This window comes from Solanum stenotomum, chromosome 9 (assembly GCF_019186545.1).
Source record: "Solanum stenotomum isolate F172 chromosome 9, ASM1918654v1, whole genome shotgun sequence".
NCBI lineage: Eukaryota > Viridiplantae > Streptophyta > Magnoliopsida > Solanales > Solanaceae > Solanum > Solanum stenotomum.
Window position 1 is genome coordinate 22,961,944 of NC_064290.1, and position 12,563 is coordinate 22,974,506.

The 12,563-nt window shown below is 37.8% G+C and overlaps 1 protein-coding gene across 3 annotated transcripts; it reads right to left on the reverse strand.

The window, feature by feature from the left end:
• Positions 1-8,576: 8,576 nt before the first annotated feature.
• On the reverse strand, positions 8,577-11,287 carry LOC125876780 (thylakoid lumenal 29 kDa protein, chloroplastic-like). 3 transcript variants are annotated; one of them, XM_049558028.1, is made up of 4 exons: positions 11,013-11,287; positions 9,635-9,760; positions 8,784-8,848; positions 8,577-8,643 (listed from the first exon to the last, which is right to left on the reverse strand). In XM_049558028.1, exons 1-4 carry the CDS (start codon positions 11,038-11,040, stop codon positions 8,593-8,595), a joined length of 270 nt encoding a protein of 89 aa, XP_049413985.1. In that variant the 5' UTR covers positions 11,041-11,287; the 3' UTR covers positions 8,577-8,592. The 3 variants fall into 3 exon arrangements, 2 of the variants coding, with proteins under 2 accessions (XP_049413985.1, XP_049413986.1); XM_049558029.1 differs by having other exon boundaries at positions 9,635-9,765; XR_007447540.1 differs by lacking the exon at positions 8,784-8,848 and having other exon boundaries at positions 9,635-9,765.
• Positions 11,288-12,563: the final 1,276 nt, after the last annotated feature.

The window sequence follows — 12,563 nt, forward strand, 5'->3', positions numbered from 1 at the left end:
ACCCATATATAAACATAAAACACGAGTTGCACACAAAAGGTGTGGGCCTCACCCTACCACAATTAAAAAGCATTTGTCCTCAGATGCACATGAAAAAATATCTAAGATGATAATTAAAGAAAGATAGAGAGGGAGGTAAAGAAGGGATCCTGGCTAAGCAGTCGCTCCATCAGTCTGGGCATCGGTGCCCGGAGTGTTGTCATTCTGCTTGTGGTTCTCCTTTTCTTTTCGCTCTGCTTCAGCTTCTGCAGTGATATAAGCCTCGATCATATTGTCCAACTCGTGAGCTGCCACAAAGGCGTGTGTCGCATTGTTGAACCCTTGAGCCCACGAAAGGACATTAGGGTCGATGGGCATCATCCTCCTCGAACTGGCTGTCTTGGTTTCGCTCCTTGCAGTTCTTCTGAACTTTTGTGCTCTTATGTGTCTGGGTGGAATGTTTCTTCCTGCAACTTTTGGTCTGGCCATGTCTGCAAAGTCTTGAGATAATGTTAGAACATATTTGACAACCAAAACAAAGACATTCGGCTACAGAAAGACTAGATAATCCATTTGGTTTGCCGCCGAATACATTAGACGAGCCAAAGACAATCCGCCGAAAGTCACAGTGCAGAATGAGTTAAGGGTGCAGACAAAGGACGAATAAGAAGACTTTTGGTGAGTCGCCGAGTGCTCTTAGAGACCTCATACTTCTTACTGAAAGTTACACACGCCACAATAAATAAAGCATGATAATAAAGGCGAGATAAGGTAATTAGGTGAACCACAGAATAGTTCGGCAATCTCGTCACAGCTCATCGAATGACCCAACGTGCTTACTTTTAACCCAACTTCTCAAAATCAACCCCGCAACCCTTGAAAATGCAAGTTAAGCACAAAAAAGCACAAATTTGACCAGGACCCATAACATACGAATACCACTCATCACACATTAACTCCACTCGATGCATTGGAGAACAAGATTTCACAGTTTAGGCAATAAAGGCGGTCGAAGAAAAATCGACACATAAACAATTAAACCCAATCAGGGAGGTTCAACTGATTTTGACAAGATTACAATATTTCCAAATGAGTACAATTTTGATAAGATAATTATGGGGTTCGGGACACTAACATTTTGTGCTGATCAAATGGATATTGAGATGCTAGGAAGCACTATAATCTGACTCGTAGCACAATTCGACATTAAAAATACTCTAGAAATGCAAAAATATAGAAACTAGAGTGTAGGTGTGAGTTTGGACGGGTAAAAAGTGAGTGAAAGTGAATGAAGTTGAAACTTTTAAACCTTTGTCTTGCAAAAACCATCCAGTTTTCGCCCACTCAGCGACATTAGTCAATCTCGCCTAATCACTCGGCGAAACGCCAACTGTTTGGTTTCTCCGCCAAAATTTACAAACATCTGGTTTACAGGGGTCCAAACGGCAATTTCCATCGTGATCGCCAATATGGTCAGTGATTCACCAATAGTTCCCAAAGCTCGCCGAGTTTTACAGACTTTAATGTTGACAATGTCTTGAGTCAAATGAATGATAAGGTCAGATTTTCCGACTCGTTCGGTGACTCGCCAACTGGATCTATTGCTCGCCAATTTGCACTTTGCGTTCACTCTCCACTCTTCCATTTGTACAATCAATACACCATTATTTTATCACAGCATAAAAAATCAATAAATGGTTTTGGGTTGCCTGCCAAACAGCGTCTTAGTTAACGTCATGGGACGATGCAAGTCTACCTTCAAACCTCATTCTTGGGGTTAGCCATAGTATCACTCGGCAAACCTCTTTGTTGTCTCGGATTTAGATGAGATGAGTATGACCCATCTGGGTTTCTAACTATTTGATTGAAACTGAGTAGGAGGTGACGATCTGGCTAAGGTTAGATACATCTTTTTTCATACCTTTTAGCATTTTGACTGACCCTTCAACTTTGTTGAGGATACGTGAGAGCATATCCTCAGACCTACCACCTTCCGAATCCTTGGGTTTCTGGCACTCATGGGGAGGCACATACATTTCATTCTGCCCATCCTTCCAATTCGGATTACGGTCCCTCCATTCACAATCTCGGTCCTTCCAGCCTTCGTCTCTATCCCAACCTTGGTCACCATCCTGCCTTGGGTAATTTGAGTGGTAGCCACTGTGTTGGTTGGCTAGAAAATTTACCTCCTCATTATATAAGGCTTCAAACTTCATCTCCTCAGGATTAGCACGCCCGACCTCCACAGCGTTGACACCACGGGCACAAGCTCCCATGACATTTTTGGATAAAATATCAAGCTACGTCATGATTTCGCCATGTTCAGGTCTCTCTCATTGTCTTTTTCAATTTGCTCCTTGGATAGCTTGAAGGAGAGAGAGGAGACTTGGTCCTCACGAGTGTACCATGCTCTGTTAATGGTTGTCATGCCATCTAAAAGTTGGGTTGCTACTGCATATGGTTGCTGCATTAAGCCTCCAGGAGAGAGTTGGTCAGCGACACCTTTGTTTACCGAATCCAAACTCCAATAAAAGTATTGAAGTAGCAAGTTGTTTGGCAAACCGTGGGTTGGGCATTGCAGCACCAATTTTTTGAACCGTAACCAGGTCTCGTGCAGAGGTTCTCCTTCCAGATACTTAAAGCTCTGGATGTTATCCCTAAGTGACATCATCTTCGAGGGAGGGAAAAATCGCACTTGAAATGCGGTTACCAATTCCTCCCAAGAAGTGATGGATTCTCGCGGCAACTCGGCTAGCCATTTGCATGCCTCTCCCATCAATGAGAAAGGGAATAACCTTAATCAAACTGACCCCTGAGAGATGTTTTTGAATGAGAATGGTCCGCATACATCTACGAAGTTTTGAAGATGCTCGTGAGGATCCTCATGAGCCAATCTACTTAAAAGTTTCTTTAGTTGCAAGAGTTGCAACATGGTGCTCGTTATGTGGAACACAGCATTTCCCTCAGCTGGGGGTAAACGGATGGCTCCAACACCTCCCATGAGATGGGGGTCATTAATGTTGGGCTCTTGGACATCGTTGAGATTACCGATGTCATCTTGGTGGCCCACCTGGTTTTCGTTGTTACCGTTAACACTCATGCTTTCTGAAATATTCACACAAGCAAATAAAGCACAACCAAAAATTAGGTGAGTAAACTACAACTAAGAAGAATAAAAATTCTCCTAATCTAAAAATTCTCAAATAACACCACTCCCCGGCAGCGGCGCCATTTTGATGTTGGCGTAATCAAGACACAACTTCCAATGCAAGCGTCTACGATCGTACAATACTATAGTAACCCAACAAAGGGTTGGGATCGTTCCCAAGAGAGTGGTTTTGAGAATTAATAGAAAAATAAAATTTTATTCTAACTAATCGTAGCTAAAGACATTAACGATTAAAAATATTGTAAATTAAAGGGTGACGCAAGCATCAAGTATCTAATGGGGGTTTTGTCACAAGTAAGTAAAAACAACAAAATAAACAAGGGTTTCTAAGTATTGAGAGGGGATCCTTGGGATGTGATGGGAATACGGGTTAATCTATATTATTGGGTACATGCTTTTGATAGAAGATTCATAGAATAATTGTGACTAGGCTAGACTTTAAAGGGGATAAGCTCTCTCTCGACCAACTTACCCCATTTCAAATGTGTTCCTCTTGGACACCCACTTACCGAATGAAGACCATCCAACGCCTTAACCCACTCACTCTCTCAAGCTGAGTTTGTGGACATGGGACTAGGGTTCACTCTCTCGAGTTGAACCTCATGTCGACCCACTCACACTAGCAATCAATCTAGTGCTCTTAGTTTTACGACCTCTCTCTCGAGCAAGCCAAAAACACATAAATAAACTTGTATTTGAAACTACAAATTCATTAAATTCATCCACACCACTAAACGAAATCACATTTAAACTACGCATAGACTATCAGCAAGCAAGACCCAACTGCACTCCCCGAGCTACCCTCGAGACGCGGACACGGGACCTAGGACCACAAGTGATCCCAAGCTAACCCTGCTGGCATGATCATGAGCATACTAAAGATAATAAACTGATGCGGAAGCTAAAGCATAAATAAATCTGAAAAGATGGGGAATACCCATATACTATAATTGAATATATCAAATCTGAGAGTTTAATACAAAGAGATATCAAACTCAAAATACTAAGCTGAATCTAACTATATCTGAAATAAGACTCTAAACTTACTAGAAATGTTGGGACATGGCCCAACTAGGTCTAGCAAAATTGAAACTAAAGACTAAAAGCGATAAAGATAAACATGTCACTAGTCCTCGAAGAATGAGAACCGATCTAAGCGTGATCTAGATGCTGAGAACCTGAACCTACATCACAAGAAGATGTAGCACACGTATGTGTCAATACTTGAAAGGTACTAAGTATACAGGATAGAGTAAGGCTGAAATAACATATAACTGAACAAAGCAATAAAGCAATGAAATAATCTGGACATGATATAGATACTGCAAATACTTAATACTGAGCTAACTGACACAATGACCAAATTTATAACATGATGAGACTGAATACTGACTGTACTGAAATATAATCAATGCAAAAGAGTCTGACTGAACTGTGGGAGCTACTAATAACCGACATTAAACCACATGAGCTAAATGTGGAGTCCGATGTATACGCCACATCGAGAGGACCCAATATACCCTTCCAGAGGTATAGAGGCATGTTGGCGTTATCACTAAACTGATGTTGCCCACAAAGGGGACTTACACCTACTTGGCTCGTAGTTCTGGGACTATATGGGTACGCTGAACCCTAGTCCAACTCGGTATTACGCTACTCCCAATGAATTAATTGGTTAACACATTATGACTGAGTTCTGTAAAGTACTGGATAGCTCAAAACTGAACATACAAATTGAGAATGGAACAATTAATCTAATAATGGTGCATTAATAACTGAGGCATGTATAACTGAAGAACTGAGATATCTGACCTAGCATGTGTAATTCAAGAACTAAAGAAATGCATAGTTAGGGTTGTGAAATTCATGCGAGAAACGATGTAATAGCATGATAATCTGATTTGGAACATCTAAATAACTAATTCATGATGATATGTTGAAATTCTAGAAACCCTAGGTCTATTCATGATAAGGGAATCAAGAAACTGACTGAATTCTAGGGATCTAATAGGTGAAAGGAACCCACTAGTAAAATCCCACATACCTGGTGACGAATTCCACGGAGAAATCTTTTAATTTCAGGGCTGGAACAGATGGAACCTTGTTGCGTTCTTGAACTAGGGTTCTTGACCTTTTTCTCCTATCTTGATTCTAATTTTCTAAATTTTGACTAAGGTAAGTTCTAGTTATGTTTCTAGGCTTAAACTGACTAAAACCTCATGATTTAGGGTCTAAACAACGTATCTTAGGGGTTAAACGAAATAGGAAAAGACTAAAAGACCCCTGACTTAGCTGCTATCGGAGTGACTGACAGACGGGACTGACGGGCCGTCATTCAATCGATGGTCCGTCGATTGGATCCATAGGTCGAGTCTGCCCGACAAGGCTTCACTAAAACGAGCATAACTTTTTACTCGTATTTCAAAATTTAGCAAACTCGATGGAGTTGGAAAGATAATTCAATTATATATCATATCATAGTTCATGGGACACACAATTCTTTTTGTGCTAAAAGTTATGACCATCTGAAGTTGATCCATCAACAATTTTCAGCTTACTGGCTGTTAATCCTCACCTACGGTCAAACCTATGGACTGTGGATCGATTGATAGTCCGTACTGGTCAACCGTCAATCGGGACTGAAGCTAGGCTTTTGGGGCATCAATCCATGGACACGAACTACTGTCCGTGACCTGACCTACGGACCATAAGTCCAGCCTTCGATCAACACTTTGCCAAATTTTTTGACTGAGTTCTGGGGATGTTTTCTGCCATGAACCACGAACCTGTAGGACGGACCGTGAGTCCATCTACGGTCTGTGGATGGTGTCCGTGAGTGCCACCTATAAGACCAGAAATTTGAAATCTCTATTTTCGAATACGGGGTGTTACATTATCTCCCCCTTGGGACCATTCGTCCTCGAATGAAAACTAATCTAGTTGAAATAGAGGGAGATGGCTACAATCCCTACCACTAAACACTGACAACTGAATTTCTGACTAAACTGAGTTCCAAGGACATCCAAATACGCTGAAAATGCAAGTACAAACTAAAGGAACATAATTTTAAGACTGAAATTATGCATGAATGTCTGAAAAACTGATGAGGAACTATTTACCTCAAGCTGGAATGGAATCGGAAGGAAAGAGGTGAGGATACTTGGACTTCATGGCTGTTTCTGCTTCCCAAGTAGCTCCCTCTACGAACTGACTCCTCCACAAAACCTTCACTGAAGCGACTTCTTTGTTTCTCAACCTTCTAACCTGGCGATCAAGAATCTCAACTGGTACATCCTCATAAGAAAGGCTATCTTTTACGGCAACAGTCTCTAATGGCACTATGTATACTGGATCACCCACGCACTTCTTCAAAAGAGAAATGTGAAAGACTGAATGCATTGCTGCTAAGTCTGTTGGCAACTCTAACTCATAAGCCACTTTACCAATCCTTTTCAAGATCCGGTAAGGGCCTACATATCTTGGACTGAGCTTCCCTTTCTTGACAAATCTCATCACCCCCTTCATGGGTGACACTTTCAGGAAAACTCAATCATCAACTTGGAACTCTAGTTCCCTTCTTCTCACATCTGCATAGGACTTGTGGCGACTCTTAGTAGTCTTAAGTCTATCTCTAATGCGTTGCACTTTCTCCATAGCATCAAGGATCGAATCTAGTCCTATCAAGGTTGCTTCACCTACTTCAAACCAACCAACTGGAGATCTACATCTACGCCCATACAATGCCTCATAAGGGGCCATCTGAATGCTGGAATGGTAACTATTGTTGTAGGCGAACTCAATCAGAAGAAGGTGATCATCCTAACTACCCTCGAAGTCAATCACACAAGCTCTCAACAGGTCCTCTAAGGTCTGAATGGCACGCTCTGCCTGACCATCCGTCTGGGGATGAAATGTTGTGCTAAGGTTAACCTGAGTACCAAGACCCTTTTGAAATGACTTCCAGAAATGAGAGGTAAACTGAGGATCTATATCTGAGATGATAGACAAAGGAACCCCATGCAACATCACGATCTCATTAATGTAAAGCTTGGCGTAATCCTCCGCCGAATCTGTAGTCTTGACCGCTAAAAAGCGAGAAGACTTAGTAACCCTATCAACAATCACCCAAATAGAGTCATGATGTCTGCGAGTACGAGGTAAACCTGTGATAAAGTCCATGTTGATCACTTCCCACTTCCAAGTAGGAATGTCAATCTCTTGAGTCATACCTCCTGGTTTCTGATGTTCTACCTTGACTTGCTGGCAATTGGGGCACTTAGCCACAAAATCTGCTATATCTCTTTTCATACCATTCCACCAATAGACTTCACGCAGATCGTGGTATATCTTAGTGGTGCCTGGATGAATAGAATATCTGGAATTGTGGGGTTCTGCGAGAATATGCTGTCTCAATTCACCCACATCACGAACACACAATCTACCTTGATACCGAAGTACACCATCTCCCCCTTGGGAGAAAACCTCCACTCTCTGATTGTGGACTGCACCCTTAAGCTCAAGCAACATTGGATCACTATCTTGCTTTTCCTTAACCTCTACTACCAAAGAAGATTCCGCCCCATTCTGAACCGTTACACCACCATCTGATATGCTCATAAGACGAACTCCTAGGCGAGCAAGTCAATGAACATCCTTTGCTAGCTCTCTTCTTTCTTCCTCAACATGTGCTACACTACCCATGGATAGTCTGCTAAGAGCATCTGCTACTACATTCTCCTTACTCGGATGGTAATGCATGCTCATATCATAATCTTTGAGGAACTCAAGCCACCTCCTCTGGCGAAGATTCAACTTTTTTGGGTGAATACATACTGGAGGCTCACTACAAGAAACTGTACTTTCAGTGGCGAGAGAAGTCGCCACTGAATCCTAGAAAATCGTCACTGAATACCTTATGTGGCGACTTTTGTTCCGTACCTAGTACTTCCATAACTAAATGTTATTTGTGACAACTATGGATAGTCGTCACTAAAAACACAAATTAGTGACGATTTTAGTCGCCACCTAAAGCTCAATGAAAATTCTGACGAACCAATTCCATTTCAATAGGTCGCCCCTACAGATAGGCCTTTAGTGGTGACATCACTCGCCACAAAAACTAATAATATTTTTAGCAACAACTATTGTCGCTGCAATAGCCACTTACTTTTAATGGCAATCATTTGTCGCCACTAAAACATAATCTTTCAACAAAAAAAAAATAATGCTAATAGATTTTGGATTATGACCTAATATTCTTAAATAAATATGTAGGTGTATTTCTATACATATTAAAAGCATCCAATATTACTATGGAATGCACCAAAACATTCCTTGAATCGAAATATCAAAGGTCTACCACTAAAAAGTCAACTAAAGATATTCTCCTACTACATAATGTGTTATTGCACATTTTATGCATTTACATATGAAAAATATAGTCATCAAATTCCACCTTGCTCAATGTCATTAGTGATTGTTTTAAAACATTGTCCCTGTCATTAAGAAAAAACATAAAATCATTCTTATAATCTAAGAAAGAAAAAAGGGAGACCACAAGAATATTGGAGCATATTAAAAGAATGCCAAACACATTTTAAAAAGTAAAAATGGTAAATTAAGCAATAGCACATACTTTCTTGTAAAATCTAGATTCACCAGCACAAGTCATGATAGATAACTCACTTTCATGTTGTAACTCTGAAAATCATAAAGAATAAATATTATAATTGACTACATCTCCTGTTGGTTGTTATCTTGTTTTATCTTTTAAGAATGGAATCTTCGTGACATTAAGCAATAAAAAGGAAAATCCATGGTGTTCAAAGATACGTGTTTCTCCACTAACCAGGGAAATTAAATACATTCAAAGAAAGCAAACTTATCCATTAGAACCATATGCAGGTTACAACAAAGTTCCCTTCTCTGCATTACCACCACAATTGCTAAGGGAAAAAGTGTTAATTGCAAAAGCGATAAAGGTTGATGTCATTTTTTAAATTTTTTTTAAAAGTAATATATCTTATGCTTATGATGTCATTCAATAGTTGGTCTTATCAGTGTAGTTTTAGCTATGGAAATCAAGTTTATCTTAGACAAAATGTGGGCACTAAATGAAGGTATACTTAGAAAAGAAATGCAGCAAAAAAAAAGGGTAAGAAGATAACAGTCAAAGATAGAAAGACTCCAGTAACTAGCAATTGTTACATTCAAGAGACTACTTATTGTTGATTACAACGCAAGTAAATTGACAAGACAATCTCCCACTAATTATATATTAGGAAAGAATGCGAATTTTTTGGTAAATCTCCTTCAAGGTGTATTCATATTAAAGTTGCAGTTAGGAAGAAGTGTAATGAATGAGATTTGTTAAAATTGGCATATTGGAAGATCAATCAGATAAAACTTGTTGATCAATTGGACAAAACATGTTTAAAAGAAGCAAGAAGCCTACCACATAACAAACGAGCATATAAAATTCCTTACCAGCAAATTGGTATAGATCTGCACATGCGATTGGTCCACCTTTGAAATTTGAATCTATAACCTTCTTTGACTCCTCCAACAAATTCAAAGCAGAAGCAATCCCCTTATTTTCTAGTCTGTTGATCTCTGAGCTTCACACAGAGAATAAAGTAGAAGGAAGATTAATAAAAGTCAACGTAATAGCATGAATGAACTTTCAACAAAAAATGAGATCTAATCCTATAACTTGATGCTTGAAGCAAGGTAATAGTGTGAATCAAATTTCAGTAACAAATGAGATCTCATCCTATAACATCTACTTCATGGAGAGACTTCAAATAGAAAATATAAGAGGAATGACCTTGACGTTTTGTTGCTAGTAGACTACTGCATATATGTCCAGAACCAAAAGAAGTTTCACCAGCTTGGTTGATATGTCTACTCTGTTTTAATCTGTAAAACTTTTGAGATTTTAGGTAAGTTTTATTTACTATGAGAAGAAGGTAACAAGCATCCCTCAACGATTCTCCAAAGATAGTCCTTAAACTTAGTTTGACTAACACTACAAAGGATTACCTATTTGATTATTATCATTGCCTGTTTTTAAAGAACGTATGAATAGAAGGGATTTTCTTAGAAAGGAAACATAAACTGTTTCAAACACTTGAAAACTTAAAATGGAAGACACAGGTCCTATACATACAAGTCTAATATGCTAAAATAGAAGTTTTGCATGCGTGCTCTTCTAAACGGTGGGACGGAAGGCAAACTTAATTCTTTATGAGTCTTTGCTAGATAAATCTTAGCCTCTAAGTTTTACAACTCTCAAGTCCCTAAGTCAAGTTTCCTATGTGCATAGAATCAAATAACTCTCAAATACGAAAGTACTACATCAACTAGCTTAGAAAAATGGGTAGATGAGTCAAAAACAAGTAAACAAATAGACATCAAGCAGAAACGAGTAGCCACAATTTCATATTGATGAAGTTAACAAATAAACATTTTTATTCTAAGACATAGGATCCATATTATGCAATTCTAGAAACCACAATACATGTACTATTGAGCGAAATGACTGATACGTTAGCGATATGTTGAGGACCGACATAAGAGCATAAACAATGACTCAACGGACTGTTCCCCATCAGTAACAGACCCTTCAGGTTTCAAACTGTAATTGAAAGTCTTAGTTTTTGACTCTACCACAATATTCACAACAACATCTTGCTATTCTTTTTGGCATCCTCCATTTCTAGTCGCTCACTCCATTTTGACAACTAGCATACAACTCTAACATATTCATTTAAATATTATTTCTAACACAAATGGAAAACTGACAAAAATGAGGAATAAATTCGTCCAATAGATTTGTGGAAAAAGAGAACCCCAAAGAAGATACCTTTCACCCATCGCAAGAGAGTAAGCATGTCAAGTCTTGTTGCTTCCTGTCTAACTTCTGAGACGGACAAAGTTAACAAGGGTTTGGCAGTTAGGAATAGTAGAAATCATCTCAGCAATTTTGCAATCCCTCTCTATCGAAGAGAAACTAAGAAAAAGATGAGTGGAAGCGGCAAATTTGACGTGGTAGCCCTAAAAATTGGGGACGAATTTGGTGCGAGCAGAGGATGGAATTGGAGGAAAAGGGATAAGTGTGGTGTTATATGGAAATCTGCGTTTTGAAATTGGCGGAGCAATTCATTTAGGGTTGTTTTTAATTATCTTTATTCTTTATATTTTTATTTGTTTTGTTTTCTCCTTTTTTATTTTTTTTTTTATTATCTATCTTAAGAAATTAAAATGATTCTTAATGAACAACATAGTAAAAACAAAAAAAGTCGCTAACTATTATCAAAATTACTTGATAAATTTATTTAATTAACTCTACACTATAATTTATATTACTTTAAAAATATGAAAGTCCTTAAAAATATTGATTGAAATTTTTATCTTAGTTAAAAGATTTACAATATACAAAATTATCATTCATTATTTTTCTTAAATTATTAATTAATTATCTTTATGATATTTAAAATTATGAAGTCCAAAACTATATGATAAGAGTAAAATATCTTTTAAACAAAGTGCATCACAGAAGATAGAAAGTAATATAAAATCACGTTAGAAAACAATAGGAATTTCGCCAGCATTATTTGGACTAAAATTTGGCACTACAAAATCCACATTTTATTTTTCTAGTATTTAACAGCTCAAATACATTTTTTTTAGGAATTTCGTGATGACAACATAATGTGGTAAATAAAATAAATAAATTATATTAAAGAAAGAGGCTCACATTTTTTAAAATAACTTTTTAACCTTCATATATGAAATTTTGATTATTCCCATAGATATAATATTTATTTTAATGTCAACTGCTATTTTTTTTAAAAAAAAATATTTTGTTTTTCTTCTATACAGTTATTTTGATTGACGTTAAACACACCGTGCACAACACGTACTCTAAACTAGTTATTAAAACTTTGCTATTTTTTATTTTTTTTTGCATGTGTTTAAATATGAAATTGCGATAAGTATTGATTTTTTATTACTAATAAAAGGATCAAAATATACGATACATTCACCACAACTATTATAAAAATGTTACTTCCAATTCAAAAGAACACTCAAATATCAAAAGAAAAGAATAGTTACGGCATAAAATGTCGCTATTAAACATGAACATTTAGTAGCGATAAAGTCGCCACAAAACACCTTTAGCAGCGACATCTTATTGGTCGCCACTAGTACTTCTTCAACCAAAATTTATTTGAAAATTTTAGTTCAATTTTGTGGCGGCCAAAACATAGTCGCCACTAAAAGTGCTACTTTTAGTGGCAAGAATTAGGGTCGCACGCTTTTTTTATTTCTTTTATTTACTATATTTTTTATACCTAGGAAAATACAATTTCTTAGTTCTGTCTTATTTCGGAGTGAAATACCTAAAAAAAAA

Bases quoted from the DNA above. Each gene is read 5' to 3' on its own strand.
- LOC125876780 (XM_049558028.1), bottom strand. From the start codon at position 11,040: ATGCTTACTCTCTTGCGATGGGTGAAAG. The intron at 8,849-9,634 runs GTAAGGAATTTT...TATGATTTTCAG, and splicing joins AGATCTATACCAATTTGCTG to AGTTACAACATGAAAGTGAG. The intron at 8,644-8,783 runs GTATGTGCTATT...TCTTAATGACAG, and splicing joins AATCTAGATTTTACAAGAAA to GGACAATGTTTTAAAACAAT.